This window comes from Mirounga angustirostris, unplaced genomic scaffold (genome assembly GCF_029215605.1).
Source record: "Mirounga angustirostris isolate CCGP_5_RB_7025 unplaced genomic scaffold, mMirAng1.0.hap1 SCAF_14, whole genome shotgun sequence".
NCBI classification, from domain to species: Eukaryota; Metazoa; Chordata; class Mammalia; order Carnivora; family Phocidae; genus Mirounga; species Mirounga angustirostris.
In genome coordinates, this window is record NW_026991722.1 from 46,473,064 (window position 1) to 46,497,902 (window position 24,839).

The 24,839-nt window shown below is 39.2% G+C and overlaps 1 protein-coding gene across 8 annotated transcripts in view; it reads left to right on the plus strand.

Annotated features, from left to right (window-relative positions):
• The window catches only part of OSBPL1A (oxysterol binding protein like 1A), a 223,953-nt gene that overhangs the window by 96,284 nt on the left and 102,830 nt on the right, over nt 1–24,839 (plus strand). For 5 of the 8 annotated variants that reach the window (XM_045886910.3, XM_045886911.3, XM_064577797.1 and 2 more), the window contains one exon: nt 1,424–1,530. In XM_045886910.3, the coding sequence (XP_045742866.2) occupies nt 1,424–1,530 (107 nt within the window). Of the gene's footprint in view, nt 1–1,423; nt 1,531–9,106; nt 9,331–9,386; nt 9,503–24,839 lie in introns of those variants that run through there. The other 3 variants (XM_054510339.2, XM_054510342.2, XM_054510340.2) reach the window with 3 other exon arrangements.

Below are 24,839 nucleotides of genomic sequence, written 5' to 3' on the forward strand. Positions count from 1 at the left end.
CCTAGGAGTAATGACTAAATAATTCGTTATATGTTCTTGGTAGATTTTATTTTCCTTTCCACTTCCTATTTGAAAATGTTTCTTGAAGAGAACCACTGTTCTATGCCTGATAATTGCAAATTGCTGGCATTTGGATTTGATTGCTTTTGCTTATTGACCTTGTTTACCATGTTTTAAGAACCCTGTTCTAAATGAATCGAGATTGTTTAAAAGACAGAAGGTGGTATATATTTGTCTCTCACCTAAGTTATTTTTAGATGAAAAGCTTTCTTAATATTATTTTTTAAAAAGATTTTATTTATTCATTTGAGACACAGAGATAGAGCATGCGCAGTGGGAGAGGAAGAAGCAGACTCCCCGCTGAGTCAGGAGCCCGATGTGGGGCTCGATCCCAGGACCCTGGGATCATGACCTGAGCCGAAGGCAGACGCTTAACCATCTGAGCCACCCAGGCGCCCCATCTTATATTATTTTTGATTGAAGGGACGCATTTAAAGGATCTTAATATATAATTAACACAAAGTCCAAAACTGTTGGAACAAAGAGCATTTCGCTAGCATTAATCTGGACAGGACATGACATTTTACTTCTTTTTTAAATGATCTAGGTGTATTTTGCAGCTTTCTCTTGTCAGTATTCTGGTTTTTGTTTTGGGTGTTGTGGGTTTTTGTTTTTTTGTTTTTTTGTTTTGTAATGGGTAAATGGATTAAAATTTCCTTAGGGAATTGGGGAAGGTGGTGATATTACTATTTCTTTGTTCTCAATTTATATTCTGAAAGATACTGGACCCCAGAGGGACACATTTGTAAGAGTAAAAAGACCTATTCCATGCCAGACATTTATCCAATAAACACTAGAGAAAGTTGTGTTAATGCCACCTTTAGATAGGTTAGCCCTCATATCAACTACAGTATTATTCTTAGTTCTTTTTAGCACTTGGCTTTTGAATAAAATTACTTATCTAGCATAGAATATCATGAAAGGAAATGTTAATCAGCTGCTTTCCTTAAACATTACATTATTTATCCCTATAATTTTTTTAATTTTCATTTTATTATTATTATTTTTTTAGTTGTGACTCTTCTCCTTGCAGGATATAGGCCTTTCTAGGACAAGGCTTCATCTTTTCTTTTACTGTACCAATTTATGCACCTTGTATACAGTAGGTGCTAGTAATGATGCTCAAGGAATATACTATATACTTTGTTTAAGGCAGCCAGCTGGAAGGAAACATAAAGTTAGTAGACATAAAAATGTTTGTGGTGCCTGGCTGGCTCCGTTGGTAGAGCATGCAACTCTTAATCTCAGGGTCCTGAGTTCAAGCTCCATGGTGGGTGTAGAGATTACTTTAAAAAAAATAATAATAATTAAAAAATGTTTGTGGTCTTAAAATCCCACTAATTTTGTTTATTTTTATTTATAGACATGCTTCCATCATTTCTTCAGAAAGTTCAAGTTGTCTCTGAAGCTTCTAGAGAAACTTGTGTAGCCTTGAGCGATTGCCTTAATCTCTTCACTAAACAAGAAAGGGTAGGTAGTTTGGAGTTGAATTTTTTAATAATTGTGTGTCACATACTGGATTGTCCAATAAATCACTACTTTCAATTTGACCAAAGGTAGGAGAAAATAGTCTTTTTTTTTTTAAAGGTTTTATTTATTTATTTGAGACAGAGAGCATGAGAGGGAGGAGGGTCAGAGGGAGAAGCAGACTCGCTGCCGAGCAGGGAGCCCGATGTGGGACTCGATCCCAGGACTCCAGGATCATGACCTGAGCCGAAGGCAGTCGCTTAACCAACTGAGCCACCCAGGCGCCCCGAGAAAATAGTCTTAATAAAGAAAATGAAAGCTTCATTTTCACTAAAATTTAGAACTCCTTCATTCTTGGTTAAACAAGATGATTCTGAAGTAACTTGTGTTCAAATTTAATTACTTGTATAGCCGTATTTATCAACCATGGTTTAAATTTCTACTCACAGTTCTTGTGGCATTTCAACAAGAGTGTTGTGAAAATATTGTAGAAACCAAAGGTTTTATATGAAAAATACATAATACTTTTCTTTAGAAAATAGAGCGCTATTAAACTTACCTATGTGAAATGAGCTCAGTGGATTAAATATCTTATGTTCTTTTCCCCCTGCTCTCTCCTATTCACTTTTCCAAATATTAGTAAGAGTGGTAAGTTTATCCGTTAGTAATTCTTTTTCTGAGGATTGAAAAGTTGCAAAGATGTGTTTTGGTTGCCTGGACTAGGATTTTTCTTGTTTTAATTTATTCCCCCTTCTCATTTTCATGATGTTAAATGCAAGCAAGCCAAGCAGCTATAGGCTTTCGCTTCCATTTTGTTAATTTCTACATATATGTTCAATCTTCAGCTTTTTAGATTAAGACACCAAATTTCTCATTCTTGTTACAATTTATTTGTACCTTTTAATTAGATATTAGGTTTTGGTAAAACAAGGTAGATGAAAATGGTTTTGTATATTTCTCTCATATGTAAAGATCTGTAATTTTATTGTGATTACAATAGAAACCTTGTGAATTCACATAAAAATTTTTTAAACGCCAGCTTTGTTATTTACTCCACAAATTCCATATTTTACTTGGAGAAAAAAATGTGAGTGATCTGAAAATCATTTAAAACAAATTTACAGAAAGTCTTTCAATAGGATTTTATTAACTATCACAGGAAAACATAATTGTTCATTAAACATTTTAAATGGTTAATTCTTCCAATACTGTTTGAAAACAACCCCTCCCATCTCAGCATTTCTATTTTTGGTGATTTCATATTCTAGGTTTTTTTTTTTTTTTTTTAAAGATTTTATTTATTTATTTGAGAGAGAGAATGAGAGAGAGAGAGAGAGCACATGAGAGGGGGGAGGGTCAGAGGGAGAAGCAGACTCCCTGCCGAGCAGGGAGCCCCATGTGGGACTCGATCCAGGGACTCCAGGATCATGACCTGAGCCGAAGGCAGTCGCTTAACCAACTGAGCCACCCAGGCGCCCCGATATTCTAGGTTATTTAAATGAGGCATGATTTAGTGATCTAAATAAATCTAAATAGCATTGTCCAACATTTTTGGAATGAACGAATTGTGTCTAGGAATTCAGGTAATATTTAATACATTGTAAAACTAATTCTCATTAACGTCTCTTACGTGATACCTGATGGATGTATCAATAATGTCTTTGTTTTAGAGGTGTGTAGTTTCAAGGTAAATTCTAGATTTAATTTAATTTCTGGAGAAGCCAACCTATACTAATTTTTAAACTGTTTGCTTAAAAATGTAGCCTAGGTAATTACCTCTCTGAAAATCCAGATGTGCAGGAGTATATTAGCCTCAAGTTTAGACTAATTAGACTTTTAAATTTGTCATGAGGATTAAATAACATAATGTAAGCAAAATACTTAGCATAGTTCCTGACACATAGTAAGCCCTGAGTAAAAATCAACAGTTATTACAGGATGCTATCTAATTAACACTTGTAACCCCTTTTCTCTGATGGTATTTTGGAGCTTATGTGTCTTTAGCATTGGATTTAACTCATTTTGGGAGGAGGTGGTATTATCTAAAGAAGATTTTTTTTTTTTAATATTTTATTTATTTATTTGACAGAGAGAGATATAGCGAGAGCAGGAACACAAGCAGGGGGAGTGGGAGAGGGAGAAGCAGGTCCCCCGCTGAGCAGGGAGCCCAATGTGGGGCTCGATCCCAGGACCCTGGGATCATGACCCGAGCCGAAGGCAAACGCTTAACGACTGAGCCACCCAGGCGCCCTATCTAAAGAAGATTTGAGTATTTGTGGAATGATTGTGTTCTTTTCATCCTTATTTATTATTCAAGTGACAAAGGGCTACTTAAGTTCTCTGAACCTTGATATTTCCATCTTTCAAATAAAGGAGACCATACTGTAAGTCATTAACAAGCACTGAAGACTGAAAGTCTAATGGACCTTTTTTAAAATCTCAGTCTTTTCCCTAACCAACCATGGGCAAGTTTCTGTAAAATGAAAATGTATAAACACCTCAGTGTCAGGTGTGGGGGTCAAATGTATATAGATGAATAATAGGTATATAGAGCATATTAACATACTGTGTGGCATACAGTACTCATTTAGGAAATGGCATGTGTTGCTTCAAACTTGCAAAGTATCTTTAAGATTCTTTTCCAGTAAAGCTATAAAGTAGCAACTCTGAGGTTCTATGGATTTCCTTCTGAGAAATAGGATTATAGACAATGAAAAGGCCCCCCAAATATTTAAGAGATAAATGTCATCATTGAAGGTAGTTTTTTTAATATGGCTAAAACCTACAACATAGGAATTTAATAGTGTACTTGAGGTTATCACAGAATAATTAGGTATTGTAATGCCTTATTTATCTGGAATGATAAATTGTATTTCTGTTATCTAGAAATTTTGTTAAAAGAACAATCATAAGCTTTGAACTCACAGAGACCTGGGTCTAATTCCATGTTCTGCTCCTTAATCTCTCTTTGCCACAGTTTTCATATACAATTACCTTTTTAAAGTGGCAATCAACCAAAAAAGAGTGTTTTGAAAAGTAGGGATGATCATCTTGGCAAAACACCTTGTATACTACCTGGCACGTAATGGGGATCCAGTAGATCTAAGTGATCCCAGCCCTTGCGGCCGCAAAACTGTTTTTATTCTAATCTTTTTGATGACAGTTATTTTAAATGTTATGCATTTACATCTTATGCTAAATTTTTAGCACTTAATTTTATCTTTTCTGGGGGCCTCAGGATTGTCCTTTTTGTATGTTCATAATTACTCTGTGTCTTAATACAGAGATGCCTTCAGGGGATAATGTTTATAGAACTCTGTAATTTGAGGGGCGCCTGGGTGGCTCAGTTCGTTAAGCGACTGCCTTCGGCTCAGGTCATGATCCTGGAGTCCCGGGATCGAGTCCCGGGATCGAGTCCCGCATCGGGCTCTCTGCTCGGGAGGGAGCCTGCTTCTCCCTCTGACCCTCCCCCCTCTCATGTGCTCTCTATCTCTCATTCTCTCTGTCTCAAATAAATAAATAAAATCTTTAAAAAAAAAAAAAAAAGAACTCTGTAATTTGACTAAATGGCCCAGTCCTGCTAATGCCCTTGAATTCACTTTTGCACTTTATGGGGTTTAAAATTTTTTTCTCTTGATTTTTAGCTCGGCTGTGTGCCTGTCTGTAGCAGTGTTAATACTGATCCCTTCTGTTTACTCTTTCTAATGTTGCTTATGAAAAAGAAAACCAGATAACCAAACTTGGTCAAATTATGTCCCCAGTAAGAGCAAGCTGGCTCTGTATGAGAAACTTAGGGGTTTATAAAGAGCACAAGCCTTAGTGCCTGGATTTGGGGCTTTCTATTTCTGTGGTATGTGAGTATTCTTTGCTTATTTGGGGATGCTCTGATAAGACCCAGATATTTAAGGTTTCCATAGATCTCTATAAATGGTGTGCATTATGTAGGCATATTTTACTTGTAAATAACACTATGTTGTTAAAAAAAAACTGCAGTATATAAAGCAAGCTGTAAAGCTTGTGATTGATTTACTAAAGGGAAACTTATTACGTGTTTTTAGGGTAATATAGGGAGACATGAGAGAATGTGAATGCCATAATTTGTCTTTAACCTTGTTTGAGAGTTCTATTCAAAAGGCTAGTGGGGTGCCTGGCTGGCTCAGTCAGTAGAGCACAGGACTCTTAATCTCAGGGCCATGAGTTCAAGCCTCACATTGGGTGTGGAGCCTACTTAAAAAAAAAAAGAAAAAAAAATTTCAAAAGGCTAGAAATTGGCTTTATGAATTATTTTTGTTTCTGTAGTTTTCCTCACCAGAGAGTGGTATCAGAAGTGGCTAAAATGTCACACAGTGCCATCATTGGTCCCCTTCTTGTTCTGTGTATCATCGAGCTCCCTTTGATATTAATCAAACCAGTTTTTCTGAAGTAGGAACTTGCTTATTAAAATTCGTGTAAGCTCACTCATAAAATATTTTATGCTTCTATGTTAAATTTCCTGACTACTAAAGAGCTGTAACCCAAAAGTATGATTGGGATGATAGTGATGCTAAGTTTGTGGTATAATGGAGAGATCTGGACCTTAAATTGGACCAAGGAAAAGGTATTGCAACTTTGGACCAGATGCTGATATCTTTGGAGAGAAACCATGCCCTCTTGTGAGCTTCCAGCTCTATAAAGTCGAGGTCTCTAATATTCATTAGTTTCCTGGGCTGTTCAAAGGCCTTTAGTCATTTTGTGTTCCTTTTCTCTTTCATTTCTTCATGTTTATACCTTTTGGGCCTTTACCTCTCTGTCATCTCTTCAGTCTCCTCCTCTCCCTCTGCTCTGAGCAAAATTCTTTGTTAAACATGGAGGCAGTGACTGTTATTTTTTTTTTTTTTAAAGATCTTATTTATTTATTTGACAGAGAGAGGGAACACAAGCAGGGGGAGTGGGAGAGGGGAAAGCAAGCTTCCCGTTGAGTAGGGAGCCCGATACGGGGCTCAATCCCAGGACCCTGGGATCGTGACCTGAGCTCAAGGCAGATGCTTAACGACTGAGCCACCCAGGCACCCCGACGGTGACTGTATTTGCTGCCAGTTCCCTGCCACTCCCAACCCCCAGTCTCTTTTTTCTTTCCTTTCGTTGGCATCTGTCTCCTTCCATTCTGCTTCAAAAACAGCTCCTCTCTTCTTTTGAATCCTCTACTCCCTTACAGCTTCTGTCTCCCTACATTCCTTTCCAATTCTATTTTGGAAAATGTGATAATTTCTGTTTCTACTTTATTCCTCAACTAGCCCACTGAAACCATTCTTGCCAATAATCTCCTTACTGCTAAATCAGAGGATACCCTTAAATTACCTTGCTTGTCCTGTGATGGATCTGGCATTTGATGACTACTTGCTTTTTGGAGTTCTTCTCAGTGATTTCCATGGTGCCTACCTCTTCTGGCTTCTCTTTCCTTTAGAGCAGCTCCTCCTCAGTTTTATTCTGAAGGATCTTTTCTTCTGCCTGTGCCTTGAGTGTTAGTGTCCCTGGTTTCTATGGGTGGCCTTCTCACTCAGCATTCTCCTTGGATGATCTTAGCCACTCCTTCAAACAGAAATCCATGATGACTCTGATATCTCCACCTTAGATCTCTCCTGAGCTATAAACCAGTATATCCAGCTGCCTTTTAAATATTTAGATATGATTGTATCAGAGGCATTTCAAAACCAGTGTGTCTAACGCTGAATTACCCATTCAGCTCAGAGACAGAATTACTGCCTATCCAGGAACCCAAGCCAAGATCATGGGAGCTGTCCTCAGTTCATCCTTCTTCCTTATTCCCCCACGCTTATCAAGTTCTGTCATTTTTCCTTCCTGTCTCTCAGCTGTCTGTCTCCCTGTCCTCCCTCTCCTCCCACCCAACACTCAGATCCCCCACTGCCACTCTATGAGGATAGGGCTCTCAGGATTGCTCTGTCAGATGACTGCCACCATTTCCTCATCCCAGGTTCCACCCTTCAGAACTGGTTTAGAAATCCCTCCTGTTCTAGGACTCTTTGCCACTGTAGCACTTACCACATTGTATCATCATATATTTACTTGTCTGATGATATATTTACTGAAGAGCCCCTTAAGCAACTGTATCATAGTTATTTCTGTAGGATCTGTGTCTAGTATAGTACTTGACCTGGAGTAGACAGTTAATATCTAACTGAATGCATAATGAATGTACAAAGGAAAGAATACAAAGATCAGACCAATCGGAATCTACTTTCTGCTGTCTTGACCTTGAGCAAATTAACATATGTTTGGCAATTCCATTTCCAAATCTGAGGAGAATACAGATGAGTTATTTTATGTGAAGTTCCTTGATACAGTGCCTGGCACAGTTTAGGTGCTCTGTAAATTGCCTTCTAAAACATTTTGTTGTTTTTGCTGCCTAGTACTTTTGTAAACTGAATTCATTCTCTAATTTTTAGAACCCAGGGGGAAGATTCTGTAGCGGCTGCTTTTAGTGCCAAATGTGACTTTTCACAATACCACTTAGTTATCAGTTTAGAATGGGGGGGAGCAAACTGACTTTTCAAAGACACCATGAAACCTCACTGACATTAATTCCAAATTTTCTAGTGTACTGTTGTATCCTCTTCTACATGTTTTAATCTGTAGCTCAGTGAGAGCCACCGCCGTTGAATAGTGAACTTAAAGTACCCTAGGATCTTGTCAAAGAAATACTCAGTTTGGTTCAGTATTACTCTGCTCCCTAAAGTTTGAGGACAGGTTTATACTGTTTAAAACTGTTGGAACAAAAAGTTATGTGTACTCCACTCCCACCAGAACCTCATAGTGAACTAGAAATCTCAATAGCCTGAACATCCCACTTAAGTGTAGTATTTAGGAGGTGGGTTTTGCTATCCTTTGAATCTTCCTGTACCCTTCAAGCCTGGCTGGAATAAGAAACCATCTATTCCATATAAGTAGGTTTCACAGTAGTAGGATTAATACCATTGTTTTCTTCATTGCTCAAATGGTAGCTTAGAAAGAGCATAAAAAATAAATACATGAAGTCTAGTTCAGTCTTTGTTGTGGAATTGGAAACCTCCACTCTTTAGTGTAAGCCTGAGTAAGGGTCAGTTACCTTTGAGGCGCAAGAGTGCAAAGAGGATTCCTCTGCTTTTCCCTGGGGGTGGGCTGGCCATTTAGAAGTTGTCAGGGCAGGCGTCGCCAGGAGAGGGCTTGAGCACACAGCCCGCTCTAGGACCTCGCAGGAGCCTCCGTGGGATGCACGCAGAGCACGAGTAGCAGCAGTTTCCTTACTTCCTTCCCGAGAATTGCGGGCCAGCAGTCCACTCGCTTCTTTGGAGGGGCTGCGTGCAGGCTGTCGTGGTCGCGGGCAGGTCCCCACCTGCGCCTCCGAGGAGCGGGCCCCGCGGGAGGGGGCCCCGGGGGAGGAGGGACTGGACGACGACAGCGGCCGCGCGGAGCCGCCTGCTGCAGGCCATTCGCCGCGCTGCTCGCACTCTCCCGGGCGAGCCCTGGAGGAGGGTGGCGCTGGCTCTGCGGCCGAGAGGCGCTGCACGGACCTCTGGTGGCCCGAGGGCCGGCGCGGGAGTCCTGGGCCGTGGGCGGGCGGGCCGGGCCTCTCCTTGACCTCGCTGAAGCCGGGGGCGGGCGGAGGAAAGGTGACTTAGGGAGACCTTGCAGTGCCGCCCTGGGTCGCGCCTCCGGGCTGGGCTGGAGGGGAGGCGGAGGAACAGGCCGAGCGCATTTGTGCTGGAGCTGGCTGAGGAGCGCAGGGCGGAGCGCGCCGGCGGGGAGCCCCAGATCCGGCCCAGGTGGGTGAGTGTGTGTGCGCCCACTGGGGGCTTTGCGAGGTCAGCCTCGGGAGGGACGGCAGAGGACACCCGGGGCGGGGGGGTGGAAGCGGGGAGAGCGGCCAGACCAGATCTAGGGATGTGAGTAGATCCAAGAATAGTTGGACGTGTTTGTGCGGAGCGGAGTGCAGCTGCGGGTGAGTGGGGAGGGGTGCGTGAAGCCGGGAGACCCTGCTCTCCCAGCCTGGCCAGGGTCTTCCTGCCGGCTCCGTACTTGGAGTCGGGTTCCCACAGGAAGAGCCACTTGGGGGGAAAGACTGGACAGATTTTTTTTTTTTTTTCCAGCTAAATATTGGTAGTAGGTCAAGTGGGGCCGGAGTGGGAGGAGTAAGGCAGTGAAAGACATTATTGTCCTAAATAACCTTCCAAGTTAGTGATTTTTTGCATGTCTCTGCCCTGGCTGACATTGAGATGAACTTACCATCCGTTAGGAGGCTGCTAAAATTCCAGGGAAACGCACGAGTGGATTAAAGAGAGGGAAATTATACTGGGGCTGGGGAGTGGGGAGGGAGGTAGCTTTTAACTTTGTTTTGATTAAGGATTTTTGATTACTCATAGCCTTTCTTTGTAGCCTAAACCAGTGGAGAATCACGTTCCCCAGCATTCAGAGCATGTGGCTAGTTGTTTTGTGTTTTTTGTCGTGCTGGCTTTTTCTGGATTTGGAGGGAGGGTAGTAGGAAAGGAAAGATACCAGGGAGGAGCTTAGTACAGCTTCTGATAGTTACTAAAGCTATTAAAAGTTTCTTAACTTGAATTAGGTTCAAAGACGGAATGAAGGCATTTTGTTTTAAAGAAGTAGAGTAACTTAGCAGGAATCTTTTTCAAAAGAGAAAAATGCTTGAAATGCGTGTTGGTGGAGGAATGTGTAGGCTAGAATATGGGTATTAAGTGTAAATTTTCTTTTCAGTTTGAGGGCACACTGAAGTTAATCTCTGGTCCAGATAATTTTTGATTTCAGCCGTGAAGCTGATGACTTTAGTACGTTAGCTGGGTTTTGATTTAGATATTTAATCTTTTTTTTTTTTTAAGACCTTTAATCTGAACATGATGGCCAGAGAGCTATATCACCCTTTGTCCCAGTACTGCTTTTACTAGACTGGGATCTTAAAGGAATTTGTGTCACTGGGAATATGATTGCAGGACTCTAGTCTCCCCTCTTTAGAACATTTTTAAAGGTTAATTTTAGGGAATTTCATTGAGGGTGAAAGTGACCCACATAATTTCTGTACCCTCAGTTGTGCACCTTGCAGAATGAGGGAAAATTTAAAAGTTCATTAGATTTTCCATATTAAAAGCACATGCGTGTACTACCAGGGTAGTATATAAATAAAGTCAAGCACGTTTAGAATACCGTATGTAAAATAATGAATAAAATAATTATGCAATAGCATGCTCTAAGCTTTGTGTACAATTTATAACATTTGCCATCTATATTCTTTAAAAAGCTTTTATAAATTTATTAGTATCTTTTTTTTTTTAAAGATTTTATTTATTTATTTGAGAGAGAGAGAGCATGAGAGGGGAGAGGGTCAGAGGGAGAAGCAGACTCCCCACTGAGCAGGGAGCCCAATGTGGGACTCGATCCTGGGACTCCAGGATCACGGCCTGAGCTGAAGGCAGTTGCTTAACCAACTGAGCCACCCAGGCGCCCTAAATTTATTAGTATCTTGACATTCAAATATATTGTGTTTATAAGCTCTGTGAGGATTATAAGAATTTTTAATTCCTTTAAAAATTAGAAATTTAGATTTTTTTTACTTGGTCCACATTATTCTACATTATTCCTAAACTTTTAGTTTGTATGTATAGTCAGGAAATATACTGCGAATTAATTTTGGAAGCAGGCAGGACATAAGTTAAATGTTTTTAATGTTTTTAAATTTATTTAATAGGAAGTTTATGTAGCATGAAGCAGGTTTTCATTTTGATAATTTGTGAAGTATTTGAACAAAAATACATAAGGTTGTAATTATTTCAGCAGTATGAGAGAGAGAGAGAGAGAGAGAGAGAATGTGTATGTGTGCTGTTAGCCTTGTCATGCTTGGTATGACCCAGGATCTTTTCCTAAGTTTTTGTATCAACAGTGGTATGAAGTCTGTAACCTGCCTGCAATTGTTTTTGTCTTGTATTCCTACTAGAGAGTGCAGTGCCTGATTTATATTCTGTCTGATGAATTTTGAATGAGGTATAGCAGATATAATTATCCTCTCATTTTAATGTAAGAGTGGTAAGGATATAACCCCTATACATTTTTTTTTTTTTAATATTTATTTATTTGACAGAGAGACAGCGAGAGGGAACACAAGCAGGGGGAGTGGGAGAGGGAGAAGCAGACTTCCCGCCGAGCAGAGAGCCCGATGTGGGGCTCGATCCCAGGACCCTGGGATCATGACCTGAGCCGAAGGCAGGCGCTTAACAACTGAGCCACCCAGGCGCCCCAATCCCTATACATTTTTATAATGGTCCACTATTAATTTGATATCTGTTATTTTACATAAAATTTTTTCCTTAATTCAGTAAGTATTTACAGAGTGTTTACCTTGCTAACTGGTCAAGGCTAGATGAATAGAAGAAGGGTTTTCTTGAAAGGTTTTATCAAATATGCCTAAAGGGTTTGAATATTATCTTGGGCTGTTAGAATCATTGAAAGATTTTAATCAGGGGAGAGATTTAATCAAATTTGCTCCTTATGAGAAGGATTAAAGGAAGGCCTCAAAATAGGGTGACCAGGTGCAGGAATTCAAGAGAGGGATAATCAGAGTCTGAACCAAGTTGTTGGCTAACAAAAAGGAAAGGAAGATAAAGAGCAGAGAGAGACTTTAAAGATAACCTTCTAGGAGCTGATAATAGTTGAGTATGAGGAATGAAGGAGAAAATGGAGTCCTAGATGACCCCCAGACTTATGGTATATAAATCAGTGGATGGAAGGTGACTAAAGGAGGGAGTAAAGGGAGTAGGGGGAGGATGAGTTCACCTTTGGACATGATGACATCCAAGTAAGGGTCTCCTTATTCATCCAACAAAAATTTATAAATTATTAGTATTGAAAGTCACCTGAATAAACATGGGGCTTGAGTAAAGAATATCACCTAGGAGGCCTATAGCTTGAAAAAGTTTGAAATCAAAGGATTGAATACTGATATTAAAAGACAAGTGGGAGAAAAGGAAGCCAGTGGACAGCACTGAGAAGAAGCAGCCAGAGAGGCAGGAAAAATCCAGAACAGTGGAGGCCAATGGGGACCATCGGGTCAAGAAGTTGAGGTAACAACTGAAATGTGTTCATTATTGGTCTTGTATGAAGGAAGTTCTGGAAGCATGACATAGGACAGAGCTAGATGGCAATGAGTAGCAGAGTAAATGGGAAGCAAGAAAGTAGAAATAATTAAGATAGACTGATGTGGTTTCTATAGACATTCATAATCTATGAATAATTACAGTTTTGCTCCTTTCTTTCAATTCTTACATCTCATTTATTTTTCATGTTCCTAATGTACTGGCCAGGGCCTTCAGGACAACGCTGAATAGAAGCTGAGATGGTGGGAATCCATCCTTGGTTTTGAAAAAAGGCACACTTCTAACTTCCAACGACTCACTATTAAGAGTGATATTTAGTAAATATCATTTATCGGATTAATGAAGTTCTTTTTCATTCTTACATTGTTGAGTTGTTTTTTAGTCATGGAATGGATTTTATCAAATTCGTTCTGCATTTAATAAGAGTATCATAAGGTTTTTCTTAAGGTGGCAAATTATATATTTTTTTAAATTATATTTTTAGACTTTTTCTAATGACAAGTCATCTTTGTGTACCTGGGATAAACCTAATTTGGTCGTTACGTATTATCTTTAGCATTCTCCTCGATTTGGTTTCGTTTGGATTTTAGCATCCATTTATGAGTGAGAATGGCTTGTAATTTCTTTTTTTGTTCTGTCCTCATCATGGTTTACTATCCAGGTTATACAGGCTTCATAAGATGAGTTTGGGAGTATTCTCTCTTTTGCTGTTCCCTGGAAGAGCTTATATAAAATTATCTTAGATTTTTTTTTAAACTATTAAGTAGACGTATTTATGGTTATAGGACTATTTTAGCTTTCTATTTCTTTTTGCGTCAATTATGACAAGTTATCTAGTTCCAGGGATTTATCCTTTCCATTTAAGTTTCAAAATGTATTGTTACAAGGTTGTTTTTTATTGTCTCTTTAACTTATTTTGGATCTGTAATTAAATATTTTTTCCTAATGTTTTCCATTTTTTTCCTAATATTTATTTGGATATTTCCAATAAATTTCTCAAAATCAGTCTCATTAAGGCTTTGTTTGATTAATTTTCAAAGAACTCTCTTTAGCTATGTTGTTGCATCTTTTTCTTTTAAACTGATTATTATGGTTACCTCTATCACTTTGAGTTTATTTTCCCTAGTATCTATACATTTATTATCCTCTGTCTCTTGGAAGTAGATATTTTGTTCAAAATTTTTAGTCTTCCAGATTTCAGGTTGTATGTTTCATAGTTCTAGTATTTTGTAATTTAGGGAATATATTCCTGCCAGCTTTATCCATTACTTGATTTTTAGACTTCAGCTTTCCAGACTGAGGACTGCTAACATATGTAGAGTACTGCCCTTCTAATACTTAAAACATGTAAAACTTTTGCCAAGGTTTTAACTACTTTCAATTTTATTTTTCTCTTTCCTGACTCTTCTTGTTTTCATTGGTCGGCATTTCTATTTCCTTCCCGACTTGCTTCTCACCTTCACCCTCACAACTTCTTTTCTGCCTCTTGACAGTCTGCATGGTGGAAGAATGGTCATCATTTCCTTGCCTTCTCCCTTTTTTCAACTGTTTTTCCAATTTTCCACCCACTGTCCCCCATACTTGGAGGATTTTTCTGAGATCAGTTCAATGTATTCCATCTTGCTCTTTCCTTCTCCTCACAGCCTTGGCTCCAGCACCAAAGAGGAAAAAGCAGATAACCTGTATCTGATTTTCTTTAGATGCTCCAAGGTTCACTCTTATTTACCACATGATCTTTGTTAGTCCTCATGCAATCTATCCAGTTGATGACGATGAAGTCAGGGCACTATGGGCAAGGCCTAGAAGAAAGCACAGATGGTAGAATATGGACCTGCTCTTATTTGGACTCCTGAGACGCAGGAGCCAGTATTACTGACCCTCTTCTTGCTGTATGACTCTGGGTGGTTTATTCTAAGGTCTCGTATTCCTCCTCTGTAACACAGAATTATTAATACAGACCCCTTCCCTCTACTTCAGGAGTTGCTGTGAGACTTGAATAAGGATAAGAGACAGTCTTCCCAGGCTTTGTTTTCAGAAAAATATCTTGAAAGGATTTTATGCTCAATTCAGGGGCAGAGAAGTGGAGTGAAAGTGGTTTGTGGCATGGGGGCTGGATCAAAGAAACCCTGATGGGAAGCAGTAGGTGTCCTAGGAATGAGAGGAAGCATACAGTTGTGCTCAGTGGTTGAGATTCAGGGGAGGTGCCTGTCCTCTGGTAGGTGGGAACTAGAGACATGGACACGTTGTTACCTGGTGGCTGGATACTATCCTGTAGTGGCGTCCTTACTTAGTTATTATTTGCTGTATGGGATATAGCAGATACAAAGGATGCTGCCTTTTTGAGCTTATGTGAGAAATCACCCTTCACCTACAATAATATTTCTACAAAGGAGATTTTGTTGTTAATTAAAAATTAAGTTTGTGAACTCTCCGTAGTAAAATGTCTTACTTGGAGTAGAAATTATTTAGTTTTGAATATTTTCCTCATTTATTTTTGTTATTGTAGTTTTTGTTATGGATTAGTTGTTTAAAATCCCAGAGTCCTAGAATCGATCTTAGATTGTAAAGCATCTAGCAAAGATTTCACTGGGGCCTAGGGTAGATACATAAGATGTATGCTATACATAAGACAGATATAAGTAAAAGCACCTCCTTATTCACTAAGGCACCTTTATAAAATGCAGTTTGAAGTGGTGATATAATTGATCTGTTCAACTTTGTATTACAGATGAGGAAAGTAAGGCCTGGAGAGAGGGGCAGCTAATTCCCCAAGTTTATGTAGCTAAGTGGGAGCTACCCTTAGAGCTAAATCCAGTATTCTTCCTCCAATCTAGTGATGAAGAACAACCCCACTGTATCACACACAGCCTGAATTAGGAAAATTTATGCATTAGAGAAGATAGTCCACCTTGTTTCAAAGCTGATGTGGCCATCTACTAGCTAATATCTCAATTTGACAAAAGGTTACCAGCTTTAGAAATAAGTAAATGGCCAAGAATATTGCAGTGTCTTCAGATTTTGCACAGAATACCTGTATTCCAGGCTCTCAGCAGGAAATGCTGTCTTTTTGTGAAAATTTTACTTGATGGAGCTCACTTTTTTTTTTTTTTTTTAAAGATTTTATTTATTTGACAGAGAGACAGCGAGAGAGGAAACACAAGCAGGGGAAGTGGGAGAGGGAGAAGCAGGCTTCCCACCTAGCAGAGAGCCTGATGCGGGGCTCGATCCCAGGACCCTGGGATCATGACCTGAGCCTAAAGGTAGACGCTTAACAACTGAGCCACCCAGGCACCCCTGGAGGAGAAGATACTGAATTCATCCATTCCTCTGGATAATCTGTATTTTATCCTAAAATTACACTATCAGAATGCTGCAGCCTGGGCTATATTTTCTTGATTTTCTGAAAAATAGCCCTTGCTGGGTTGTAAATTGGAATTATACCCTCAATTTCTACTGAGGGGCATCTCAAAATGAAAATTAGCTTTAATGAAATTATTGATTATTTTGCCCTTGAATACTCTTAATCCCCTATACATTACCCTGAAAAAAGAAATTAGAGCTAAGAGCAAAGAGGGAGTTTGTTTTCCCTAAAGAACTGATATAGGGACGCCTGGGTGGCTCAGTCAGTTGGGCGTCTGCCTTCGGCTCAGGTCATGATCCCAGGGTCCTGGGATTGAGTCCCGCATCGGGCTCCCTGCTCCGCGGGGAGCCTGCTTCTCCCTCTGCCTCTGTCTCTCTCTCTGTCTCTCATGAATAAATAAATAAAATCTTAAAAAAAAAAAAAAAAAAAAGAACTGATATATATATTTTTTCCTTGTGGACAATTAAAAGGGCATAATTGTATTTCTCTTTCTGTTTTGGCCTTGAGAGAATTCAGAGCCAGATTGGTGGCTCGTCCACAGTATCTGTGTAGGCTCCATCACTTGTAGGTTCTACCCTACTGCCCTATCAGTAATTGTGTATTTTCGTAGCCTCCCTAGTTGACAGTCACTGGATTACAGCATTCTCTTGTGAATTACCTAAATGTGGTTGTGCCCCAGAGTCCATTCAGTGTATGATGATTATATTTTAGGATTTTTCTGCAAGTAGTAAATACTAAGTAAATAGTTGTTACAATGTTAGAAATAGACTTGTACTTTATACTGTGGTTTTACTTTATGTTGAGATGTATGCATTTTGATATTGACTTTGTAATAGTTAACTTCAAGGATCCAAGTTAAAATATATGGCAAATGTTACAGTTGGACCCTTTTTTTCACACGAATGCAAATCAAACTCACTATGTATTTTAGGCCAATTGGAAAAAAAGGTTCTCCTTCTTATTTTTATTTGTGGTAAAATACAGAGAGCATACAATTTATCATTGCTGTTTATAAACGCATAGTTCAGTAGCATTAGGTACCTTTATGGTGTTGTGCAACCATCATCACCATCCGTCTCCAGAACTCTTTTCATTTCATAGTTTCAGCTCTTAGTTTCATCTAAACTGAAACTCCTATACCCATTAAACAATAATTCCTCATTCCTGTCTTCCCCCAGCCCTTGGCAACCGCCATTCTACTTGTTGTCTCCATGAATTCGACTACTTTAGGAACCTCCTACAGATGGAATTACTCAGTATCTGTCCTTTTGTGCCTGGTGTTCATCTCACTTACCATAAAACCTTCAAGGTTCATCCATCTTGTGTAGCAGGTGTACTGATTTCCTTCCTCTTTAAGGCTGAATGATACTCCATTTTGTGTATATACACATTTTCCTTCCCCGTTCATCCATTGGTGTCTCACTTGTTTTGATTCCACCTTTGATCTGCTGTGAAGAGTGCAGCTGTCAACAGGAGTGTACGGATTCCTTTCTGTGTCTCTACTTTCAGTTCCTGTGATTATGGACTCAGAAGTGGAATTTCTGGATCATATGATAGTTGTCTTTTTCATTTTTTGAGGACTTGCCATACTGTTTTTCATAAGGGCTATACCATTTTACATTTCTGCCAAGAGTGCATAATGGTATTAATTGTTCTACATCCTACCCAGCACTTGTTGTTTTCTCTTGCCATTGTTTCGATATAGTAGCCATCCTAACGAGTGTGAAGTGTGGAAAAAATTTTTTGGGCGCCTGGGTGGCTCAGTCGGTTAAGCGACTGCCTTCAGCTCAGGTCATGATCCCAGGGTCCTGGGATCGAGTCCCGCGTCGGGCTCCCCCTGCTCTGCGGGGAGCCTGCTTCTCCCTCTGCCTCTGCCTGCCACTCACCCTGCTTGTGCTCTCTCTCTCTGTCAAATAAATAAATAAAATCTTTAAAAAAAAAATTTTTTTTAATAAGTAGAGTTAATCACTATTTGATCCCATAATTGCCCTGCAGAGCCATGATTTTCCTTTATTTTTCAAACCATTCAAAAGTTGCCCTGTTGAAGTGTGGTGGAGGGCACACACCCCTAAGTCTCCCTGGTTTCCCCTCTTTTTTTCCCTCTGGTTAGTGAAAAAGCAGCTGCACAAAGCAAGGGTGATCCTTGGTTTCTGTGGATTTAAGACTTGGCTTTGGTCTAAATATCCATATTCTACCTTTATTATTTTTCTGTACTTTAGATAGCAAATGTTGCCTTGCTGTTATATTTTGAAAGATCATTCCTTAATAGAGAAGAATTTTGTCTATAGAGTCAGCGTAGGAAAATGAAAGTTAAGATATATTTGAATCACCACAGATAAAAATTATAAAACAAGGGAATTGATATACTTAAGAAAAGTCAAGCCTACCTTCACTTGTCCATGGGAACTAAAAAGTAAAATATCAAAACCAGAAAATGATTAACCTGAGCATTATTTGAACAGGGAATTTAACATATTCCATAGGGAAATTATTTGATCTTTAGCCATGTTTAGGAGGACAAAATTTCTATAAACCTGAAAGTCAAGGGAAAATTTTAAAAAATAAGATAGAAAATTGGGGAAAATGTAACGACAAAATTATCAAAAGGATCTTAGGGGGTCATCGAATTTTCCTCCATTTGCACGAATCCTCTCTTCAGCTTCCTGCCCAGCTAGCCGGTCATTTTACCTGCTTGTGAACACTGTCAGCAATGGGGAGACAGGCAGTGTACTCCATTCCTTAGGAGCTTGGAGCCTGAGTCCCACAGACCCGGGTTTGAATACTAGCTCTGTCACTTAATAGTTACGGGATCCCAGGCAGATCATGTCATCTCAGTCTTGAGTTTCCTCATTGTTAATAAGACCTACCTCACAGGATTGTGGGAGGATTATTTGAGATAATATGCCAAGTATTTATCATGATTTTGACATACAGTAAACACACCTGGATGTTAGCTCCTGCTCTTCCTGCTGAAATACTACTATTATACATGAATTTTCTCTTAGGACCACCTATCCCACTGCAGGAAAGCTAAGAATACTAGAAGGTTAAACCTTACATTAAGGTGAAGCTTTTTCCATTTTTCTTTTAATTCATGCCTGTTCTCTGCGACACCACAAACATGTATGTTCCGTCTCCTGTGACAATACCTCCGCTATTTGGAACAAGCAGTAAGTTCTTCTTTTCTCCCAGGCCAAGCATCTCCAAGTTCCTTCAACTGTCAGGCCTTCCAGATCCTTCCTTTTCTTGTTCTTCAACGATCTCTGTTTTTTTTTTCTAAAACTGTGTCATCCAGAAACAAAGCTAATATTCCACATGAAGTTTGAGTGCAGAGCGTGGCATTTCTCAGTTGGCTTTCCATCCTGCTGGAGGGAAAGTCTCCATTACTGTGGTAGCCTGCAGAGCCCCGTGGGAACGGCCATGCTTCCCTACCTCTCAGCCTCTCTTGTGCTTAATACTCACCCCCTCCCCCCCGCCCCTGCCCCCCGCCCCTGCCAACCTGCTTTGTTCTGAGGACAGCGGCCCTCTCCTGTTCCACAGACTTGGGAGCCTCTTCCTGCTCAGAACGTTCACTGTTCCCCTTCCTGGAACACATTTCTCCCAGGTCCTTGCCTGGTTCTCTCCCTTAATTTTGTCAGCCTTTAACTCAGTTGGCACCTGATCACTGAGTTCTCTGGCCATCCTGTCTCCCAGGACTTTCTTTCCCCTTCCCAGCTTCATTTTTGCTTTCAGTGTTTTCTGCCATCTAACACACTAAACATTTTTACTTGTTTGTTTCCCCCCAGTAGACTGTAAGTTCTCTGAATGCAGGGATTTTTGTCTATTTTGTTCATTGCTGATCTTCTGCAGCCTGTAATGTCTGGCATGGTGTAAGTGGTTGGTGAATATTTGTTGCCTGAAAGCACGACTCTCCTTTGCTTAGAAGTTGTATCATACTGGGCTTGGAAAGAACACTGGGCACCAGGTCACCATCATGGGTCAATTTTTTAAAAATTTGAAAAAGGAAAAAAATTTTAAAAGATTTTATTTGAGAGAGAGAGGGAGAGGGAGAGAGAGCTCGAGCAGGGAGAGGTAGATGGAGAGGGAGAGGCAGACTTCCCTCCTGAGCAGGGAGCCTGATGTGGCACTCGATCCCAGGACCCTGGGATCATGACCTGAGCCAAAGGCAGACGCTTAAGCGACTGAGCCACCAAGGCGCCCCGGGGAAAAAAATTTTTTTTTAAAGATTTTATTTATTTATTAGAGTACAAGCACGAGCGGGGGTGGGGAGAGGGGCAGAGGGAGAGGGAGAAGCAGACTCCCTGCTGAGTGGGGATCTGGACACAGGGCTTGATCCCAGGACCCTGAGATCATGACCTGAGCTGAAGGCAGATGCTTAACCAGCTGAGACACCCAGGCACCCCTGGAAACAGAAGAATTTTTAAGTGCTCCCTTTGAAGGGAAAATAAGCCACATTCATTGTTTTAGGACTTTGGGGATTTTTAAATCATTTTGTTTGCTTCATCAATATTTTACATACAATTTTGTGTGCTCATAAGATTTTTATGTTCTGTAAAAACCAGAATAGGTTTTTAAAATAAGAATATCTGTTCTTTAAATCTTAACCCAAGTAGAGAGCTTAAGATCAATTATCTTTCCAACTTAGAATGGCCAGCGTCCCAAACCAGGTGCTTGGTCTCTTCCATATGCCCTGCAAAGATTGTTTTCTCTCTGTACCAGGACTTGAAAACTTGGAAAGCACTGCTTTAAGGTATTTAAAATGTTTTCTTCAGATGGAGTTACAACCCACTGAATTGTGATTCTAGCATATTTTTAGTGTTTTGTTTGTGTTTTTGCCCTGAGTTGAGAACTATGAAAACACTTCGTAAAACAATAAAACATCAAAATTCTGTAAAAAGTTATTGTCTTTCGGGACTTAACAATGTCCCACATATACAGAAAGGTATTTCCAGACCAAGCTGAAGGCATTAGAAAAAATAGAGTTGGACCTCAAGGTATAGCTGTATAGGGGAATGGTCAGCAGTAGCAGAAAGAGAGCTGCTTGTACTTGCAACAACGTGTTTCTGAAGAACATTGTACTTAGTGAAAGAAGCCAGACACAAAAGAGTGTATTGTACATGATTCCATGTATTTGAAATCAAGAACAGACCAACCTAAAGCGTGGTTCTAGAAATCAGAGCAGTGGTTGCTGAGGCTGGGGGTGGGGAGAACAGGAGAGTAACTGTAATGGAGCACAGGAGAATTACGGGTGGGGGTGGGATGACAAATATTCTATATCTTTGTAATGGTGCTAATTACATGGGGTATATATTTGTGAAAATTCATTAACTATACATTTAAAATAGATTTTACTGTAAATTTTAAAAAATCACTTAAAATAGATTTGATAAGTGTTACTTCTATATATAACTTTTTGTAGTTATTTTCATCAACAGAACTCTGAACTACAGAAGACTTGAATAACTTTTAAAGATAAGCTTTGTTTAGATTATGATTAAACTTCTCTGCTTTTAAAAATGATTGTTTATACCTCTTGTGGCCTATCTTGAAAAAGAAATTTATTTCGAGAATACATAAAATATATAAATCTGTGGTGAGTGATTATATAAGAGTAAGCTGTTTTTAGGTAGAAGCTTTGCAACCGTAATGAGACAGGAGTGTGCTTAACAGAATCTCAGTTGGGATTTTCATACTAGATGCCTCAGAAGGCCATGCATTCTGCACTGTTGGAAAGTACCTTTCAAACATTTTGTGTTTGATGCAATGCCAGTTTTTGCAAATTTGGTGCAAACATCAATTCTTGAGTAGACATATTTAAAGGTATTTTTCTGATTGTAAAGGTATGAGAGATATATGGAGGATACATAGGAGTATACAGAAAGCTATTTTCTGTTAAATATGGAGAGAAATATAAAAACCAGAGCCCAGCAAACCACAGGTAGGATTTTGGTATGTCTTAGTTTATCTGTAGTTGCAAACACACAAATACAGTATACATTACTGTTTAATATCTTATTATTGTTTTCAGTAATATCAGAATGAATATTTTTCTTTTTCAGACATTCTTTGAAAACATGTTTGCATAAAAAATGAATTATTCTAACTCCCATTATCAATATATGAGTGGTCTTTTTACTATGCCCTTACTCTTGCCAAATATTATTGTTTTTATAATTTTATTGAGGTATAATTGATGTACAGTAAACTGCACATATTTAAAGTGTAACTTAGTTTTGATGTATGTTTACAGTAGTGAAACCATCACCACAATCAAGATAAAGAATATTTCGATTACTTCCAGAAGTTTGTTCTTGCCTTTTGTGATACCTCCCACTTCCCTACCTACCCCAATACACTGGCACTATTGATCAACTTTCTATCACTAGGGTTCGGTAGGCATTTTCTAGAATTTTACATAAATGGAATCATACAGTTTGTGCTTTTTTGGAGGTGTAGGAGGTTTGGCTTCTTTAACTCAGCATAATTATTCTGAGATTCATCCATGTTGTTGCATGTATCAATAGTTTTTTCCTTTTCATTGCTGAGTAGTTGTCCATTTCATGGTGTACAGTTTTTTCACCTGTTGGCAGATGTACGGGTTGTTTCCAGATTTTGGCTGTTTCAAATAAAGCTATTAGTATTTGTGTACAAGTCTCTTGTGGACATAATATTTCATTTCATTTAGGTAAATACCTAGGAATAAGTAGAATGGCCAGGTCATATGGGAAATGAATGAATGTGGGGCTTTTTTTTTTTTTTTAGTTTTACTTTTTTAGAAAATTGAAGTAGAATTCACAAAACATAAACATAACTATTTTGAGGGTGTAATACAGTGGCATTTAGTAAGTCACAGTGTTGTGCAACTGTTACCTCTATCTACTTGCAAAACAATTTTCGTCACTTCAGAAGGGAACCTTCTACCCAGGAAGCCATCACTCCCCATACCCTGAAAATGACTAATCTATATTTTGTCCCGATGGATTAGCCTGTTTGGAACATTTCACATAAATGAATCATATGATATGTGAACTTTTGATGTCTGGCTTTTCACTTACTGTTTTCAGTCTTCATGTGCATAGTAGCATGCATCAGTACCTTGTTCCTTTTTATAGCTGAAGAGTTTTCCATTGTATGTATAGAACACATTTTATTTATTCATTTGTTTATGGACATTTGGGTTTCCAGCTTTTGGCTGTTGGGAATAGTGCTGCTTTGAACATTTTTGTACAGGTATTTGTTTGAACACATGTCAGTTCTTTTGGGAATATACATAGGAACAAATTTCCTGGGTTATGTGGTAGGTCTAGGTTTAGCTTTTTGAGGAATCCTCAAACGGTTTTCCACAGCAATGTGCACCATTTTATGTCCCCACCAGCAGTGCACAAGGCTTCATTTTTTCCACATCCTTGTCAACACTTGTTATTTTCCTTTTTAAATTTTTTAAAAGACTTATTTATTTTAGAGAGCATGAGTGGGAGGGGGAGAGGGAGAGAGAAACTCAAGCAGATTCCATACTGAGTGCAGAGCCTGATGTGGGGCTGGATCTCATGACAGTGAGATCACCACCTGAGCCGAAACCAAGAGTCACACACTCAACTGACTGCACCACCCAGGCGCCCCTGTTATTTTCCTTTAAAAAAAAAAAAAGTTAACTCATCCTAGTGGGTGTAAAGTGGTATCTCACTATTGTAATGATTTGCATTCCCTAATGACTGAAGGTGCTGAGCATCTTTTCATATACTTGTTGGCCATTTGTATGTTTAGAGAAATGTCTGTTCAAGTCGTTTGCCCATTTTTAAATCGGGTTGTCATTCTATTGCTGAGTTACAGGAGTTCCTTATATAGTCTGGATACAAGTCCTTTATTGGATATGTGGTTTACAAATATTATCTCCCAGTCTCTTGCTTGCCTTTCTCTTAACATTACTTTTTAAAAAGCAAAAGTTTTTGATATTGATGATGTTTCATATATATATATGAGTATATATATATGTGTGTGTATGTATATATATATGGCTTTGTGACCTATTTAAGAAATTTTTGCCAAGCTCATGGTTGCTAAGATTTTTCTCCTGTGTTTTCTTCCAGAAGTGTTCTAATTTTAGCTTTACATTTGGGTCTGTACATCCATTAAGAGATTTTGTTTTTGTTCTCTTTTTGATATATTGAGAGAAACTAGAGTCCTAAATAAACAGATATCCCTATTTGTATCAGAAGACTCAACACTGTTAAGATGTCTGGTCTCCCCAAATTGATTTATACAGTCAAAGTAATCCCAGGCAGAATTCCAGCAGGGTTTTTTATTTCATTTTATTTATTTTTTTGGGTAGAAATTGACAAACTGATTCTAAAATTTATATAGAAATGCAAAGGACCTATAGTAGCCAAACCAATTTTGAAAGAGAACAAAGTTACAGGATTTAGACTACCCGATTTCAACACTCTCTATAAAGTTATAGTAATTGAGAGAATATGGTGTTGGTAAAAGAAAGACACACAGATCAGTGCAACAGATTAAGAGTCCAGAAATGATCCCACACATATCTGGTTAACTGGTTTTTGTTTTTTTTTTTTTGAGAAAGAGCTAGCAGGGAAGGGCAGAGGGAGAGGGAGAGAGAGAATCTCAAGCAGACTCCCACTGAGCGTGGAGTGACACAGGGCTCAGTCCCAGGACCCTGAGATCATGACCTGATCCCAAGTCAAGAGTTGGACACCTAACCGACTGAGACACCCAGGCACCCTGTGTCATTAGTATTATCTTTAATCTGAAGTTCCTTTGCAATGGTCTTTATGATAATGGATATATTTGGGGGGTTAATA